A 17520-nucleotide genomic window follows, 5' to 3' on the forward strand; every position below is an offset into this window, starting at 1 on the left:
TGTGGAAGAAGTATTTCCTGTTGAATCAATACATCCTTACTCTTCCAGCTGGCTTTTTTAAAAAGAAAGTTGGCCACCATATTAAACTAATGTCTCAAATGTAAATGAGATCTTTGTCTTGGTGACTTTTAAAAATCTAGATGAGAACTCAAAGGAATTTCTGTTCTTAGGTCTTAAAATTAAATTTTTTAACAAGCAAGTTGGTGCTGAATGTTGGCATACTCTGAACTTAAAAGGGTTGTGTTGGGTCTTGCACTTGAGTGGCAATATCTCTGCAAAACTGGAAAAGTATTTGACATACATATTTCAGCTTTGAAGCTCAGTGATGCTTGTAGTTATCCACGGGATAGTAGTCTGCCACAGAGTCCTAACAAACTGTGAGTGCTTGTCGAATGACTAGCACAAAGAAACTTCAAAAGCCCCTCTGCTCCAGGCCATTTCTTCTTCTTGGGTCTTTGTAGAAGCTGGAATTGAACATTCACAACAATGAATTCCCATTAATGACCATAATTTCATTTTGCTTTTTAGTCCATGATGGTCTTGACTATATCTTTTTTCTACAATGAAAATATTCAGGGGTTGTACATCATAGTGAATCTATCTTAAATGTCTCCCTGCATCAGTCTCATACATAAATTTGTAGTGAAAAAGCTGAAATATTGATGCTGTGGTGGGAATAGTGTATATTTCACATGCTCATCTCATACATTTTGCAATGTCCATGCTTAAGGGTATTGTATCTAGACTCTAATTATGTGTGGGAGTTAGAATGACTTTTTTCCTCAGTTTGAAATCAGGTTATAGAAGTCCGACAAATGCAAATTCCAATAGCTGATGTTAGTAGATGCTTTATCATGTTTGTTTACTAAGGTTCAGTGATTTGTTGACTGCAGACTTTCTGTTTATTTTACGGAAATGCAGTATGGATGCTCATCTGAATAAAAAGCTGTAGCCCAAAAGTTTCTGAACAGTGTTCTAAAATTACACACAATGTTGATAATTTCTCACCCAATATCAGCTGTGGGATGCTGTTTAAAAAGTTTTCTCTTGCTTCTTTTTAGGGATTAAGGGACTGAAATTAGCATGATCACTTGATGTGTTAAACCCATGGAACTTCTGGGAATTGTAGCTGGAGTCAATGCTGACAGTTTCAGCATTATTTTACACTCCATGCTTTGTAGGTGGATTGGAATCCAAATGTAGGTAGTCATCCCCTGGCAGAATTACACTTACCAGCTGTATTGTAAGGGAATGGGAAACCTGAAAGATAGGGCAGATGGACAGATCTCTCATGAAAATGTTCCTAAATACATAGCAATTCCCTGTGGATTACTGGATATCTGGAGGTCCATGTTAATTTCCTTTCCTCCCCCAAACCTGTAAACCTCTCCAGTTTCCATCTGAGGAATGATGTTTAGGGAATTCTGTGGAGAGTTTATTCATGAAACTTGCATCCAAGTGCTCTCCTGCTGGAGGGAATCATTTAGTTTGGAGTATTTAATTAAAATTAGAGTTCAAGGTACACATTCTGGGTCGTATTCAAATGACATGTGGGTCTATGGTGGGAGATTGCTGAGGAAGACCATCTGAGCCCAATCCTACATCAGATAAAGTAACTGAATTTTACTACTGACCTCAAGGAATGAATAATCGGACCTATTTAATGGGGCATAAAATGAATTAGCACTCACTATTAGAAATTATAATTTAGTTGCCATCTTGTTCTCATAGTGATATATCAGAACAACTTCACCAAAATCTCAAATATGTTGTTTAAATCTCAAATGGGTCTGATTTATGTTAAAGCAGCGTGCATGTTGGATTATGCTCTTGTATCTTTGGCTTAAATAGTGTTTGTTACAAGCTGTCATTATTTAGCAAGAGGTGTCCTGACAGCAAAAAAGACTGAGAAGCTAATTTTAATTAAGAAGTTCCTTACCAAACACTTTGACAGTAGGGTTTTCTCCCCCATTCAAATGCTTAATTTTCTGGGTTTACTGAAGTTGTTCCAGCTTTACTTTAAGCTCTTAAATATGAAGAGCATGTTTTATAAGGAAACAACCCCTTAACACTTTTGTTGTGGCATGCTCAAGTATAAAGAATTATTTTGGATTTGATGTTTATTAAAATGCAATCTATATATAACTGTACATTCCATTACTTGGGAAGCAGTGGCAAGGACACTGGACTGGGAGTCATGACACATGGCACTCATCCTGGCTCTGCCAATTGACTCCCTGCATGAGCTTGAAGAAGTCAGTTAAGCTCTCTGGCCTTGTCAATGCACAAACTTGCATAGGTTAACCAATCCAGAGCACAACCCTATGTGGATAGTTTTATTTACTTAGTGCCTTATTTCAGTTTAGTTTAAACCTGTTCCTAATCAATTTAAATTAAACCAGAACAAGACTGGCTTAAGATGAAAAAAGTGTCCACACAACCTTTTTCCACCAGTTTAATTAATCATTTTAAAATCACACTTTTAAGTTTGACTGATACAACTCTAGACAGACAAGCTTTCAGTTAACACTGACATCTCATTGATTCCCCATCTATAAAATGGGGGCAATGTTTCTTACCTTTTTAAAGATAAGATAAAAAGTTCTACATGAGTTCCAAATGCTCATTATAAAAACAAATTTGCTTTTAATTAGTTTTATTTATTACAGTTTAAATATCCACAGGCTGCATAATTTTCCTAAAAAGTTATGCTTTTCAGTTTATTTCAGATTCTGTGCTTTGTCAGTGTAGAAAGTAAGAGTCAGGATGATGTATGGTCAGTCACTGCTTTTATCAAGGTCTGTGCAGACAATGGAAGTCAGACAGGCATGATTGCTCTTGGCAATATAAAGAGCAGATTTTGCATGTTTTTGTGTGAAGGCAATAGCAAATGTTCAGTAGTACCCTGTTGAGCTGATGATACACTCCATGTGCAGGTTAGGCAGTTGTTTAGTATGTGTCTTGTTACACAACAGAGTTGACAGTATGCACCTATGAAACCCATGGCTTTAGGCATATGTTCTGACTCCCTTTCCTATAGCCCAGGGCCTACCGACAGCTGAAGCAATTTAGGGCATGGCTACACTGGAGAGTTGCAGCGCTGGTGATGGGGTTACAGCGCTGCAACTCACTCTGTGTCCACACTTGCAAAGCAGGGCCAGCGCTGCAACTCCCTGGTTGCAGTGCTGGCTGTACACCTGGTTTGCTTGAGATGTAGCGATTCCACGCTGGTGATGCAGCGCTGGTCATCAAGCGTAGCCACCAAAAGCGCTGTTATTGGCCTCCAGGGTATTAGGAGGTATCCCAGAATTCCTGTCCACAACAAATCAGAAGATTGGCTGAACTTCGATCTCCCCATAGCTACTTAGTTAAAAAACAAACACAGCTGCTCTTTGCTCCAGCGAGCGAGCGGAGGCAGGGGAATTGTTTTGGAATGTTCATAGCTGTTTGCTTGAGGAGAGAAGGGAGGGGTAGTGTTAAGCAGCTGCTTGTATGGTCTAAAGACTATTTAGGAGTGCATAATTTGCATTTAGTGAATAAGAGACAGGTGGGGAAAAGGTCAAAACTTTTTAAATGATTGAAGGTAGGCACTGTGTATCTTCCAGTCCTTAGAACTTGCAAGGCAGGGAGCTGAGAACAGTGTCAGCTCCAAAAATCCACTTTCTCTGTCTCCTCCATGCTCCCTGTCACACTTCACCCCACTCCCCTCTTTTGAAAAGCACGTTGCAGCCACTTGAACACTGGGATAGCTGCCCACAATGCACCACTCCCAACAGCGCTGCAAATGCTGCAAATGTGGCCACACTGCAGCGCTTTCCCTACACAGCTGTACGAACACAGCTGTAACTCCCAGCGCTGCACATCTCCAAGTGTAGCCATACCCTCTGTTAGGCATCAGCTGTTACGACTGTCTTTTGCTGTAACTTGCTTCTCACCTAAATGATACTAGTAAAAGCAACACTTAGGCTACGTCCACAATGGCAATTGAATGATAAAACGTATATCTTTCAAAGGTGTTAAACTCTCACCCCCCACCCCACTGAAACACAAAAGTTTTGCCTGGACAAGTGCCAGTGTGAACAGCACGTTGTTGGCAGGAGAGCTCTCCTGCCGACAACGCAAATGTCGCTTGTTGGGGGTGGCAGTTTTTTGTTGGCAGGAGAGCTGACAAACAGTAGCTACACTGCCTGAATTTTAGTGGCACGGCTGTAATGACACAGCTGTGTCGCCAAAAGCTGTGTAGTGTAGACAAGCCCTTAGTGTTTCAAAATGAAATAGTGCCAGTGTTTCTTTGTAGTTCTAATGTTTTGTTCAGGAAGTTGTTAGCCAAAATACCACTTAATATACACTTAGTTCCCTTACTTTGGATTTAGTGTATTACACAATGCAAATTACAGTTTGCAGAATTATTACACAAAATGCTGCCCTTAATTTATGATGGTGGCAGAGTTTGTGAATAACCAGTGTCCATGACTAGTGAACATAGCACAATTAATTGGATTTTAGACAGGTCCTAATGCACTTAAATAATGAAATGCAGCCGAGTTCATACCAGGTTCTTTGCTAGAGATGGTGTATGTCAGAGATAGCTATCTTTGGATTATTCTTTTTTAGGGAGGTAGCTATCTTTGGATACAGTCCCTCAATAATAAATGGTGTCACAAACACAAAAGCAGAATTTAACCTCTCATAAACCTCTATACGATATGATGGCTAACAATGTTGGTGGGGTGAAGGGGAGGAGATGAGAGGCCAGAGTGGATGTGCTGGTGCCTTGTACTGTACCTGCAGCATTTTGGTCACGTTCTCCTTTTTTGACAATTTTAAAGCACATTTTAAAATACTCTTTCTTAAACCTAAAATTGTGCTTTTATTTTGAATTTGTTAAAACTACAAAAGCATCTCTCCACCTTTCCTCCAGCAAGAGGACTAGTGCATCCTTTGGGTATGGTGATAAGTGAGAAGTGTATATCTATCACCAGAAACCACAGAATTGCAGAATAGGATAGTTTCCATATCTGAAAGATGCGCTAATCCTAAGAGGCAGTTCTTAGTATCTATTAGGTTAAGAGGATGAAAAGTAAAAGCTAATGCTCCTATGAAGCTTTCACTTTTGAATGGTCATGCATGGCGGGCTAATGTTTGAATGTTTCTGCTCTTTATCATGAGCTTATGAACTATGTGTAGCTTTAAAAATATCAAATCCCTCTTGCAGGAATCCTAGGGGAACTGAACAATGTGGGTTTTGATCATCTCTTCAAGGCAGTTGATGTTAGATGTTAGTGATGACATCAGACATACACTGTTGCTCACCGATGTGTAGTATTGCCCACTTGGGAGGGTAGTGTAGCACATGTGTAATTTGTCTCATGACTAACTTTTACCAAATTTTTATTGCTTGACAAGCAGAATAGAATAGAAATCTTACAAGATGAAATTCACCTCTGAAGTAAAAAGCCTGAGTCCTTGAGCTCCATGTCAGTAAAGTCTTGAAAGATGCATAGGGAGGAGACACAAAACTTCATCCCTTCTGCAGGGCCTGGTGCTTCAATGCAACATCACAATTACTGTTACTACAACTTGTGGGCTGACCAAACAACTGCAGCTCATCTGTGCCACCTGTCTGGTACACTTGTGGGGGCTGGATTGGTGAAACTGAGGATCCTGTGGCCTCTGGCTTGTGCCCTGCTTACATACTTGCATTACTGTAAAGCCACCTTCTGCAGTGGCAACATTGGAAACACTGTCAGTGGTGTGCATAGTGTGTGCAGTCCACTCCATGGCTATTGTGCTTCCAGCCCTCTTGCATTATATCACCATAAGGCACATGTGTTACAGAAGGCTTTACTCTGGCCCTCTACACCATGGAGAAATTCAGAGTATAAAGAATTGACATTTCAGAGCAAGGTAGAGGAAACGTCCTAGTTCACTTCAGTTCATTGAAATGTGTGCACTTCTTCAGTTCCACTAGTGAAACCATTCCTGGGGAGAGGGTGGAAGGATTTCATTATTGGCCAAAACCTTTGGGTCTCTGAGAGCTACGTATTGCTATTGCATTGTATTAAGTGGACCTTGAGGGTATTGCATGGAATTGAGCTGTAAAAGAGGACATATACGTACATGTATTTACACAATTAACACATGATATATTTGTCAATTCAGGTTGCTGCCTTGAAATATATACCATCGGTCCTCCAAGATGTTGAAACAGTCTTTGATGCCAAGTTGCTTAGGTGAGCTGCTATTCAACAGCATTTTGATAGTTGTGTCCGATGTTCTCTGCATGCAAAAATGTCATTTCTGTCCAATATGGATACAGAGCCAGATTCTTAGCCTCTGTAAATAGGCATAGCACCATTTAAATCAACATAGCGATGTAAGTATTCACCAGTTGAGGATCTTGCTCTTTTTGTTCAATTTGAAGCATATTTGAAGTGTCTGTCATATGTTGCTTACAATGAATATAGAATCAACGTCATCTCAGTATGACAACCAAGTTCAGGATCTATTTGAGCTATAGCCTCTCCATACTGTTGTACAGTTGCAAAACATGGACACTGTGCCGCTCAGACTGGGCAAAACTGGAGGCTTTCCACACACAATGCCAACATCAAAAATTGGGCATAAAATGGAATCACTTAATTTGTAATGCAGATATTTTTGATTGCTCCAGTCCACAAAGTACTGGGCACATTGTCTGAAAAGCATAAGATGCTATCTGCGTACATGTAGTGAGAATGCCACAAGATATTTGGGTGAATATTGTTCTCTGGGTGGCTAGTAACATCTGGGATAAAATTCCACCAACTGAGGGGTGGAAGTGGCCCAGAGGCAGACCCACCATTACATGGGTTCATCAAGTCTGTTCTGATGTTGGACTCTCGGGCCATCAATCCCTTGCTGCCATGCAGGAATGGACCAAATGGCGAACAATCACTATGGCCAACTGTTTAACTAAGTGTTGAAGAAGAAGAAGAATGTTCTAGATTGTGAGTTGTATGCTTAAGAGTGTATTATAATACAGTTTAACGTCTAGGCCTACTTTTCAAATATTTGGTCAGTGAATAGAATTAGCAAGTAAACCAATGCACTTTTGGAGAATAAGTGGCACTACCAAAAAGGCCGTGACTCTGGCTGGTAGATGACAGAAGATTTATTGGCCAAAAACTGCATTGTATTGTACATGCGCAATGAGCAAAAATGTCAAGTGTTAATCTTTGGGCAAAAATGTCTAACACTTAGTTTTTCCCTCTTAACAGTTGGTCTTTCTCCCCGATAGCAGTTTTAATACACAACAAAATACAAGGAAATGTCTTGAATATATTTGTTAAGCATTAGAGGTATTTTAGTAGTTACTGCTCTTGCTATCTGTCATATTAGCATAAGAAATTAATCTAAATGGTATTTGTGATATTTTCTCCTTATCTGCAGCCAACTACTGTATGAGTTTTACACTTGCATCCCACCAGTAAAACTACAGAAGCAGAAAGTGCAGTCCATGAATGAAATAGTACGCAGCAACCTCTTTAAAAAACAAGGTAAATCCAAATTGCTTTCAGATTTTAAAGTGAATGTGTTTGAGATTGACTCAACGGTTTTATTCTCTCCATAATTTTATTTGATATAGAGTAAATTGAATGATAAGAATTATGTAAATCCTCTATCTGTAAAAGCAGATTAAGGTGGCTTCTGGTTGATCCTTCTGGCCAAGACAATTAGTTTTCAAAGGCATGGTCATTAGACCAGAACAAAGACAAGGTAGACCTGGGAAGGGTTGTTTGTGAGTACTTATTTTAGTGGTAAAGTGTGAAGACTGAGAAACCTGTTGTGGCTACCTTCAAATCCATTTTTTAAGATGTACAGAAATACAAGAATATTTAACATTTAAAAAAATTCTTAAATCACTTCTGCAAATGAGACTTAAGCTCCTAAATCAGTTAGATGCTTTTGAAAAACTTGTCCCAAATGTTTGCCAATACAGGGATTACAGAGGTCAATCTTTTGGAGGTGGGAGGCCAGGGGCAGGGGAGGAGAGAGGAAACAAGAGCAAAACCTAGGCTTGTCAGGCGTCAGGTTTTCAACTGATCAGTACTGCTGACCAGGCCATTAAAAATCCAGTTGGTGGCACAGTTGGGCTAAGGTAGGCTCATTGGCTGCCCTGTCCCGTGTGGCTTCTGGAAACGGCGGCATGTCTGGCTCCTAGACAGAGGTGTGGCCAGGGGTTCCGCATGCTCCCCCCACCCCGAGGGGCCAGCTCTGCAGTTCCCATTGTTTGGGAACGTTGGCCAATGGGACCTGTGGGGGTGGCCCCTGTGGATGGGGCTGGCATGCAGAGCTGCCTGGTTGCATCTCCACCAAGCAGCCAGAGAGATATGCTGGCTGCTTGTAGGAGCCACCTGAGGTAAGTGACACCTTCACCCCTTTCTCCCTCCTGCTCCTCAACCCTCTGCCCCGGCCCTGAGCCCCCTCCTGCACCCAAACTCCCTCCCTGAGCCTGCACGCCAACCCCCTCCCTCACTCCAACTCCCTGCCCCAGTCTTGAGCTCCTCCCAGAGCCTGGACCCTGCATCCTCTCCTGCACCCCAACTCCCTCCCAGAGCCTGCATCCCTCCCACACTACAAACCCCTTGGCCCCAGCGTGGAGCCCACTCCTCCACACCAAATCCCTCATCACCAGCCCCACATCAGAGCCCTCCCCCCCAGCCATAGCCCTCCCCCCTGTGTCCTGACCCCCTACCCCAACCTGGAGACCCCCCCAAACTCTAAATCCCCTCACTTGTGGCCCCACCCTGGAGCCTACACCCACAGCCCAGAGCCCTCACCTCCTCCCACATCCCAATCCCCTGCCCAACCTGGTGAAAATGAGCGAGTGAGCAAGGATGGGGGAAAGTGAGTGCCAGAGGAAGGGGGGATGGAGTGAGTGGGGGCTGGGCCTTGGAAAAGGGGCAAGGCAGGGATGGGGCAGGGGGCAGGGCAAGGGTGTTCAGTTTTCTGCAATCAGAAAGCTAGCAACCCTAGCAAGACCAATAATCACATGAATGGAGAAACCAGGTCATGTCCCTTTAAAAGGAGGTATCTGAGAAGGATAACAGGGTTATGACAGCACTGATAACACCATAGGGTTGGAAAGAAGTAGGGAGGACACCTCTAATAGACTGTGCTTCTGACATGTGGACCTGCCACATGTGAGGGGCGAGGGGAAAAGTAACCAGAAATGTGAAATATTCACTTTAATTACCTGCAGCAGCTAAGCTGATTTTTTTCCTGAGTATAAAACTATTGATGGGTTGTCCCAGGTGTTTTTTATCTCTCTCATGAATAAATCTTCTTTTAATTAGTCTATTTGAGTCTTCAGTGAAATTGAGGTTAAGTCACTGCTGTACGTTCTTTGTTGCCTTCGTTAAAGGGAAAGATATTCTTTGACTTTGCTACACTAGAAAATTTAGCATCTTTAGTTCACTCATGGTGTAGCTCCTCCACAAGGAGCTGTCCTGGAAGCTGCCATGCAGGCAAGGCTCAGTGGCTTTTAACACTGTGTCACGTATCTCTGCTCCGAGCAGGTGTAAATGACAGCCTTAAAAATGCCAGTGCTCACAACAGCCTTGTCAGTACTACCACTTCCACTGTTGCTACCACAGGTGGGAACGTTTTGCCAAAAAAAAGTATCGTACATCAGGCCTAATTGACTGGCTTCATTAACCTCAGTGCCAAGAACCGTGCCTCACTGTATGAATAACAAATAAGGCTCTATTCTATCCTTTGTAGGAATAGCCGAGCTTGTTGCTATCTCTGCTTCATATTGGAGCTGAGCAAGCCTCAGTAACTTGGAAAGGGCACCTAGTCTGCTCCTATGAGCTGCTAGTTGCTCAGTGTTTCCACTTGTGACAATTTATAAAACAAATCTGTCATGATCCTGGGAACTTGACAATAATAACGGTGACTCTGTATGGTGTTGTAGAGGAGCATGCCAGAGTGGAATGCCTCTGCTCATCACATTGTGCAATGTTCCCAGAATAGTCATAGGCACAGACTTAAGCACTATGGACAGATGGAAATGCAGCACTATCATAGAGCTTCTATAGGGTGCATACTGTTGAGGGCAAGTCTTAGACTGTTAGCTAAAATAGTAACAAGATACTTCATCTAAAGTCCATTGTGTTTTCAGGACATTGAGGACTGTTTAACCAAGTTAGTCGTCATGAAGTTTTGTATAACAAGCGAAATTTTCAAGTTTTCTATGTAATATTATGTGGTCTTTAAGCGGTACTCTTGTTAGTGATTTCGTGCACTTAGCCTTTGACTTTTACTGCTAGCTTATCATTAAAACCTTGCATATTAACCAAATCAGCAACTTGTTTCAAGCTATTAAATCTGAGTGAAACAGCATCTAGTCTACAAATCAAAGCTTTGTGTACATAATTGAACTGCAGTAAATATGTCTAGAGTGATTTAAGAAGTCGGAGTAGTTACAGACAATTTGCCAGAAACAAAAACTCTTTTGGCTAGAGAGGTTGTACAGAGAGGTACTTGTAGGAGGCTGCAATGAATGTGAAAGTCTCTTTATCATATTTCCAGTTGGTTGCATTATAACTGGTAAGTCACAAATTACAAAGCCAAAAAGAAAGTGTTGGGATAAAAATGCTTGTGTGGGAAGGCACAAGTAATGTTACTGACGAGCAGTAAGTGGACTGTGCTGGGCTAACTCCAAGAAATTACTCAGTGTAAGTATATTCAATATCTGTGCCCAACTGAACTGAACGTATAGGTGTGAGATACCAGCAAGTGGTACAGCACCTCAGGCTGTGAAGATTTGAACTCCTCCTCATCTGGGTGTTGCTAACCGTGAGAACATCCAGAGATTTCAAGCAGCAGCAGCAGCCTAAATCTAATTCTGATTTTACTGACAGTATTGGTTCAATCTGTTTTCTGCCTAATCTTTATGCTTCTAGCTAAGTTCCATTGGAGTCCCCAGCCAGATATTTCCTTTGCTGGATAAACGAGCTCTTCATCATTCTATTCCAGCATATTCAGAGCCAGAGAATCAATCCAAGTACTTCGAACCTATCGTGGGAAGAGAGTAGCTAACTGATGCTTAAAATAATCTTTCAAAGGGGCATGAGACATATAACTCCTCTATATTGGGAGGATTCCTATGGGACCTAGGTATATCAACTTTCTTTTGGGTCTGTTATAGCAACCCCTCATACTGATTCAAAGAAGAGCATTTGATTGAGTATGCTCCAGGAGTTAAAGGGTTAAAGGAGCATCCAGCACTATACATCATTCTAGACAGGATGTAACCTAGGTGTAGCCAGGGTCTTACTTTCTATACTTCTCTTCGGTGGCTGTTTGGATGGGAGAGTAGACTGCTGTTCTTAAGCACATGATGTAAGGGCTGCCAATCAGTGCATCTTCGCTCCCTGGTGTATTACAGGGAATTTGCTTGGGGCACAACAACCTCAGATGACCTCCTCTCCTTCCCCTGCCAACAAAGTTATCCCATAGTAACATTAATGTGGCTCTTGGTAGTTTTGTGTAGATTCTACATGTTAAAAACAAAGTGACTGTCATCTGCAATGCTTAATTTAAAACAAACAAGCAAACAAACAAATTTAAAACTCAATGTAAGCTTCCCAGAATGGTGAAATCAAAGCTAGCTGTTATAGCCACCCATCAAGTGTATTTAGTCAATTCAGTCCGTCATCTTGAGCACACAGTCCTCTTTCTCAGTGCTATGTTGGTGGTGCTGTTTGTGTGCGACACAAAGTGTTTTGACATTGCTAAAATGAGCTCTGGCACAGCGCTCAAGCAGAAGCTTTGATGCTTGAGGCTGGTGAAATGAGTAAATAAAGTTTAACCATGGAAAGAGGATGTTTGTTGTTTGTAACCTCAGTTGCCATTTCTTTCCTAAATTAATATTGTTGGTATCACTCAAAACAGTTTTCATATAATAATGCTATGGCAAAAGTAGAAATGAACTACTAGTTATGAATTATTTCTCCAAACACTTTTGTATAAATTTCCACATAAAAAGCATTAAACATACAGATTCTTGTCTGAATAATTCCATATGGGCAGGTGATAATAGCATTTGGATGGTCATTAAGGGCATATCTATGCAGGAACACTCAGGAAAGTTAAGCTAAGTGAACCAAAGGTGTGAGTTTAAAGTGCACTAGTTAAGGAGCTTTAAACCCCGGTGTGGATTCTCTCATTCAGAAGTGAAGTGGCCTTAGCTGACTTTAGTTCAGGAGTGGGCAAACTACGGCCCATGGGCCACATCCGGCTCACCAGCCGATTTAATCTGTCTCCTGAGCTTCCACCAGGGAGAGGGATCAGGGACTCTCTGCATGCACGTGCCGCAGCTCTGAGATAATAGTGCACACAAATATCGCTGGGGTTTTTGCATGAATCTTTGCACAGACTCTACCCACTGTTTCAATGTCTGGCCCCTTATCTTCATAACAACCTGTACAAGTCAGAATAACATGCTTACTTTGATATCTATGGGCCATCATAGTCTTGTGACTGGAATAGCATCTCTTTTGCAAACTTCTGAACATCTGGATTAGTCAATATGTTTCTATAAAGCATAAGCATTTGGAGATGTGAGGAATAATGAGCACTGACGTGATTTCAAAGTCAGTGCTTTGCTAATTGTATTAGCATTGCTTACATTAAAGATTCAAAGATGTTGATATTAGGCTCACAAAATTTAAGCAAACCTCAGTCCAAGTTGTTTTTGGATATGTTAATCTGAATATTTGCATACGCTGCATAAGCAGGTACAGTAATTTTTTTAAGTACTCTGAGTTTCATTTGTTAGTGTCATTTGAATAAATTCCTTTTAACTATTGCAGCAGCTTTGGTTTTTTGCTTCATCATGCAGTATAAGTCCCAAATATGTTGTCTCTGGAGGTAGTGCTCTTGTCATAAAACTGTGTAATGCTGACACCTTTGGCCTTTTCTTGATTAGGAAAATAGCTGAAAATGTGTTTGCTAGCATGATTTTAATCGTGGCTTTGCACCCAGCATAAGTATTGTTATTACTCCTTTAAAATGTATTAGTTGGTCTTGGTCAACCCTTCGGTTAATCACAACCAGCTAACACATTTTTAAAGGAGTAAAAACAATGCCTACACTAGGTGCAAAGCCATGATTAAAATCATGTTAGCTAACACCTTAACCTTGACCTATTGTCTCAGGGTTTGTAGTGGCTGCCCCTATGTACTCCAGCGGTGACTGCATGTCAGTAGTGGGTAGGTAAGAAGGGCTCTTTAATTCTTCAAAAGGCCTTCTGAAAACTGTCAGTGAACAGCACACTTCTATGCAAGGCATAGTCTTCTGCCTTTTTATTGTCAAAACAAATTTTATAACTAGAAGTCTTCTTTAACTCTTTATTCATTTTCTTTTACATGCTTTCTAACAGTTTGGAGAGATACTCATTATGTATAACAAAACCCCCTTATCTGCAGATGTTTGAACTGCATTAAGTGTTTTGGGCCCTTTGCATGTCACATAGGTTTATAATCACTTCTTTTACAATACCTGTACAAGCACTAAGAAGACAGCCTATAGGCTTCATATCATTTCTGTTTCTTCAGCCCTGGGGAATAATTTTCTTTTTTGGCAGGGAAAAACTTCTGTGTCTGTTTTTACCACCATTCTTCATTTTGGCATCCTTGTAGTGCATTGGTAGCTTTCTGTTATTTTATTTTTATGTGAGTGCTATAATTCCAATCAGTGCAGTCCTTGAAAAATTGCTTAGGATATCTTGATCCTTGGAATTCTTCAGGTCATGCAAATCTTCAGACACTTACCTTTCCCACACCATAATCTTCACTACACCAGTACCTAAAATTACATTTTCCTCATGGACAAGACAGCTCTTCTGAGAGCATCAACATGAAGACCCTTCTTAAAGCAGTACTGCTTTTGTTGCACAGCTGATGCAAACACATTTTCCAGTTTATTATTTTTGTCAGTGCTGGACAGCATGATGCAAAAGCGATAGCGGTGCTTTAGGGAAAATCAGAGTTGGGTTGTATTAAAGAGGCTACCCATAGATTTTTTTTTAAAAATGGAGGGAATAATTTATATAACTATACATTTTCTGTGCAGGAAAATTGATATGAACTAAAAGCACATATTAACATGAGTTTTATAAATGAAAATTGGTTGCAATTGTGGTAATAAATTATATTACTTAAATAGTTATATCCTCAAAGCAAAGCACAGGTTCTTTGAGTGAAGCACCCCACAATTGTAGCAAACTTTAGTGCTCAAAATATTCTTTCTCTAGGTAAGAAGAAAATAGCTTTCACCTTACAAAGAAAATAAAAAAAAAATCTTACTGTGGAGAAGTACACGTGCTGTTTTTTGGCTAAAAGGTTATGTTTAGAGTTGTCATAATGTAAACATTAGCTGAGCTCTTTCCTATGCTGCTCCTAACTGACAGTCCTGCTGAATGTGAGCAGTGAACCTGTGCTGTCAGAGCCCATGCTAATTATAACACAGACAAGAGAATTCTGCAGTTAGGCAAGGCAAGTCAGTACTTTGCTTGGAAAAATCTAAACTTCTCTGGTTCCCCATTTCCCAGTGTTACTGGTAATGGTTTTTGTTGACCACATACTAGTATTTCTATTTACCATTTTAATTGTTTGAATACATTTGTTGTTGGTTAATATCTAATTTTCTTTGTAAAATAGCAAAGGATTCTTTGATTCACCTGATAAGATGTATGGCTTTTGGGAGTCTTAACCCAAGAAGCTTACTTGGTTTTGTTTCTTTCTTGTGGCTCAAAAAAGGCTTCTAAATCTTTTTACAGGTGGAAAGATCTTTATTAAGTAAGACTTCAGAAAAGGAAACTAAACTTTGTGGAAACAGACAACATAACAAAAGTTGCATAATTATTGGCTGTTGATCCCTTAAAAAAAAAGACAAATCACTGTCCCTCTCGGGGGAGGGAGGGGAAGAGGACAGAGTAGATTTGTGTTAGACCAGCATTTCTCAAACTGGGGTCACTGCTTGTGTAGGGAAAGCCCCTGGCAGGCCAGGTCAGTTTGTTTACCTGCCCAGTCTGCAGGTTTGGCCAGCTGTGGCTCCCACTGGCCACGGTTCGCTGCTCCAGGCCAATGGGAGCTGCTGGAAGCGGTGAGTGCCGAGGGACTTACTGGCTGCTACTTGGCCTGCAGCGGTGAACCGCAGCCAGTGGGAGCCGCAATCGGCCGAACCTGCGGACGTGGCAGGTAAACAAACCAGCCTGGGGCTTTCTCTACACAAGCGGCAACCCCAGTTTGAGAAACACTGTGTTAGACAATCTCCAGCTTTTCAAAGTGCTAGATAAAATCTCCAACTTCATATTTGTATTAAAGTTTATAGGCCACAAAAACTCTTTATATTTACCCCTCGGATAGGGTGACCAGATGTCCCAATTTTATAGGGACAGTCCTGATTTTTTGGGGCTTTTTCTTGTATAGGTACCTATTACCACCTATTACTCTCCACTTCCTGTTCTGATTTTTCACACTTGCTATCTGGTCATCCTACCATCAGACGAGTATTGAGTAGCTCACAGTCGTGTTAGCATTTGATTCCTGATGACACTGTTTGTCTAACAGAAAAATTGCACATTCATAAACATTTCCTCTTGCTTCAACTTGTCAGTGTTGTTGTGCATGATAAACTAGACAAAAAGGTATCAATAAAAGGCACATTGTATCACAGCTGTGAGAAGAACACAAAGCTGCTACCTATTTTTTAAGAAAAGTTCAGTTGAAAAACTAATAATTTATGTAGGGGGGCTTACTTCAAATTGCACCCAGCCATCATGAATTGTTGGAGAGGCTGGGCAATCTATGGAGGGTTGAGGTTGCATTCCTGACCCTCGTTGGTAATAGCCATTGATGGACCTCTCCTTTGTAAACTTCTCTCATTCTTTTTTGAGCCTAGTTATGCTTCTGAACTTCATAACATCCCCTGGCAACAAGTTCCACAGGTTGACTGCATTGTGTGAAGTACTTCCTCATGTTTGTTTTAAACCTATTGCCTGTTAATTGCATTGGGTGACACCTGGTTCTTGTGCTTTGTGAAGGGGTAAATAACACTTCCTTATTTGTTTTCTCCATATCATTGATTTTTGTAGACCTCTATCACATTCTCTCTAAGTCATGCCTTTTCCAAGCTGAACAATCCCAATCTTTTTAATCTTTCCACATACGGAAGCTGTTCCATACTCTGAATAATTTTGTTGCCCTTCTCTATACTTTTTACAATACTAATATCTTCTTTTTCTTTAAGATCAGAACTGCACTCAATATTCATGGTGTGGGTTTACCGTGGATTTATATAGTGGCATCATATTTTCTATCTTATCTACCCCTTTCCTAATGGTTCCTAATATTGTTAGCTTTTTTGATGAGTGCTGCATATGGAGCAGATGTTTTCAGAGAACAATCCATAATGGCTCTTACTTTTTAGACCACCTTCCACGTGTAGAATTAGGATAAGATGACAGAGCATCATTCTTTTGCTTCCCAAAGCCCTCTTTAGCCAATATTGCAGGCCAAATCCTTTCTGTAGGCATGTCCCTCTTGATATTTGAATGGACAATTACTTTTAGAAATATATGCCAGAAAGCATGATATACCGATAAGATAGTTATGAGAGTCATACTAACTATATATTTATACCTGAATGGTAACTCCGTGTTTTAACCATCTAATGGTGGCTTTTGGACTTGCTTCTCTTGAGTTTTGGATTCCATCTTTATATAGAAAACTTTAATACAACAGTCTTGTTACCTGAGTATCTTGCAATACTTTCACACAGTACCAGGTTATGCCATAAACTCTTGGAGAAAATTGTTCAGAACAACTGCGGTTAAAAAAAAACAACCTAGTGTTTGGAGAGAACAGCTGTGTGTTGTTAGGAACAGCAGGCAGCAAAGATAGTGATAAAATGGGAAATATAGAGAAGAGATCTGGGAGAGAGGTTGTGGGGGAAGTTTCCTTTCCCTGAGAAGAGAACTACAGAGGAGCCTGCTGGAAGGAGCTTGCACCCTGGGACAGTTCCTGAAGGGAGCAGATAGCTTGGGGATAAGAAGACCCCTACAGCAGACTTGGGAAAAGGGATCCCACGGAAGAAGTCCTGAGGGTCAGAAGCTGAAGAAAAGCCAGACCCCCAGGAGAAAGCTCTTTAACAGAGTGAGGAAGAATTCTTCAGAGTCTGTAAGAGGAGTGAAGAGTCTGCAGAGGATTGATCCCAGGAAAGGTGGAAGAGTTTTTGTTCCTTTTGAGCTTTGAATGTGGCCATTGTTATTCCAGAAGGTATGGGACTCTTGGTGTGACCTGGTCAGAGGGGCATGTCACTGCACAGATCTCTGAAGTCTGTAGGAGGTAAGGGAGGAAGAGGGGCTGTGTTTTGGCATAAGGAGGCACTCCAGGATGGTGAGTTAGCCCTATTTCAGAGTCAGCTCAGCCTGTTTGCTCCAAATGTGCATTATTCATCTGTCCTGCGGGC

At 41.0% G+C, this 17520-nt stretch overlaps 1 protein-coding gene across 1 annotated transcript in view; it reads left to right on the top strand.

Moving 5' to 3' along the window:
- The window catches only part of DOCK2 (dedicator of cytokinesis 2), a 525760-nt gene that overhangs the window by 141539 nt on the left and 366701 nt on the right, over positions 1 to 17520 (top strand). Inside the window, exons 24-25 of the mRNA XM_030573060.1 lie at positions 6163 to 6233; positions 7432 to 7538. Of these exons, the coding sequence (XP_030428920.1) occupies positions 6163 to 6233; positions 7432 to 7538 (178 nt within the window). The remainder of the gene's footprint in view (positions 1 to 6162; positions 6234 to 7431; positions 7539 to 17520) is intronic.

Source organism: Gopherus evgoodei, chromosome 8 (assembly GCF_007399415.2).
Source record: "Gopherus evgoodei ecotype Sinaloan lineage chromosome 8, rGopEvg1_v1.p, whole genome shotgun sequence".
NCBI classification, from domain to species: Eukaryota; Metazoa; Chordata; order Testudines; family Testudinidae; genus Gopherus; species Gopherus evgoodei.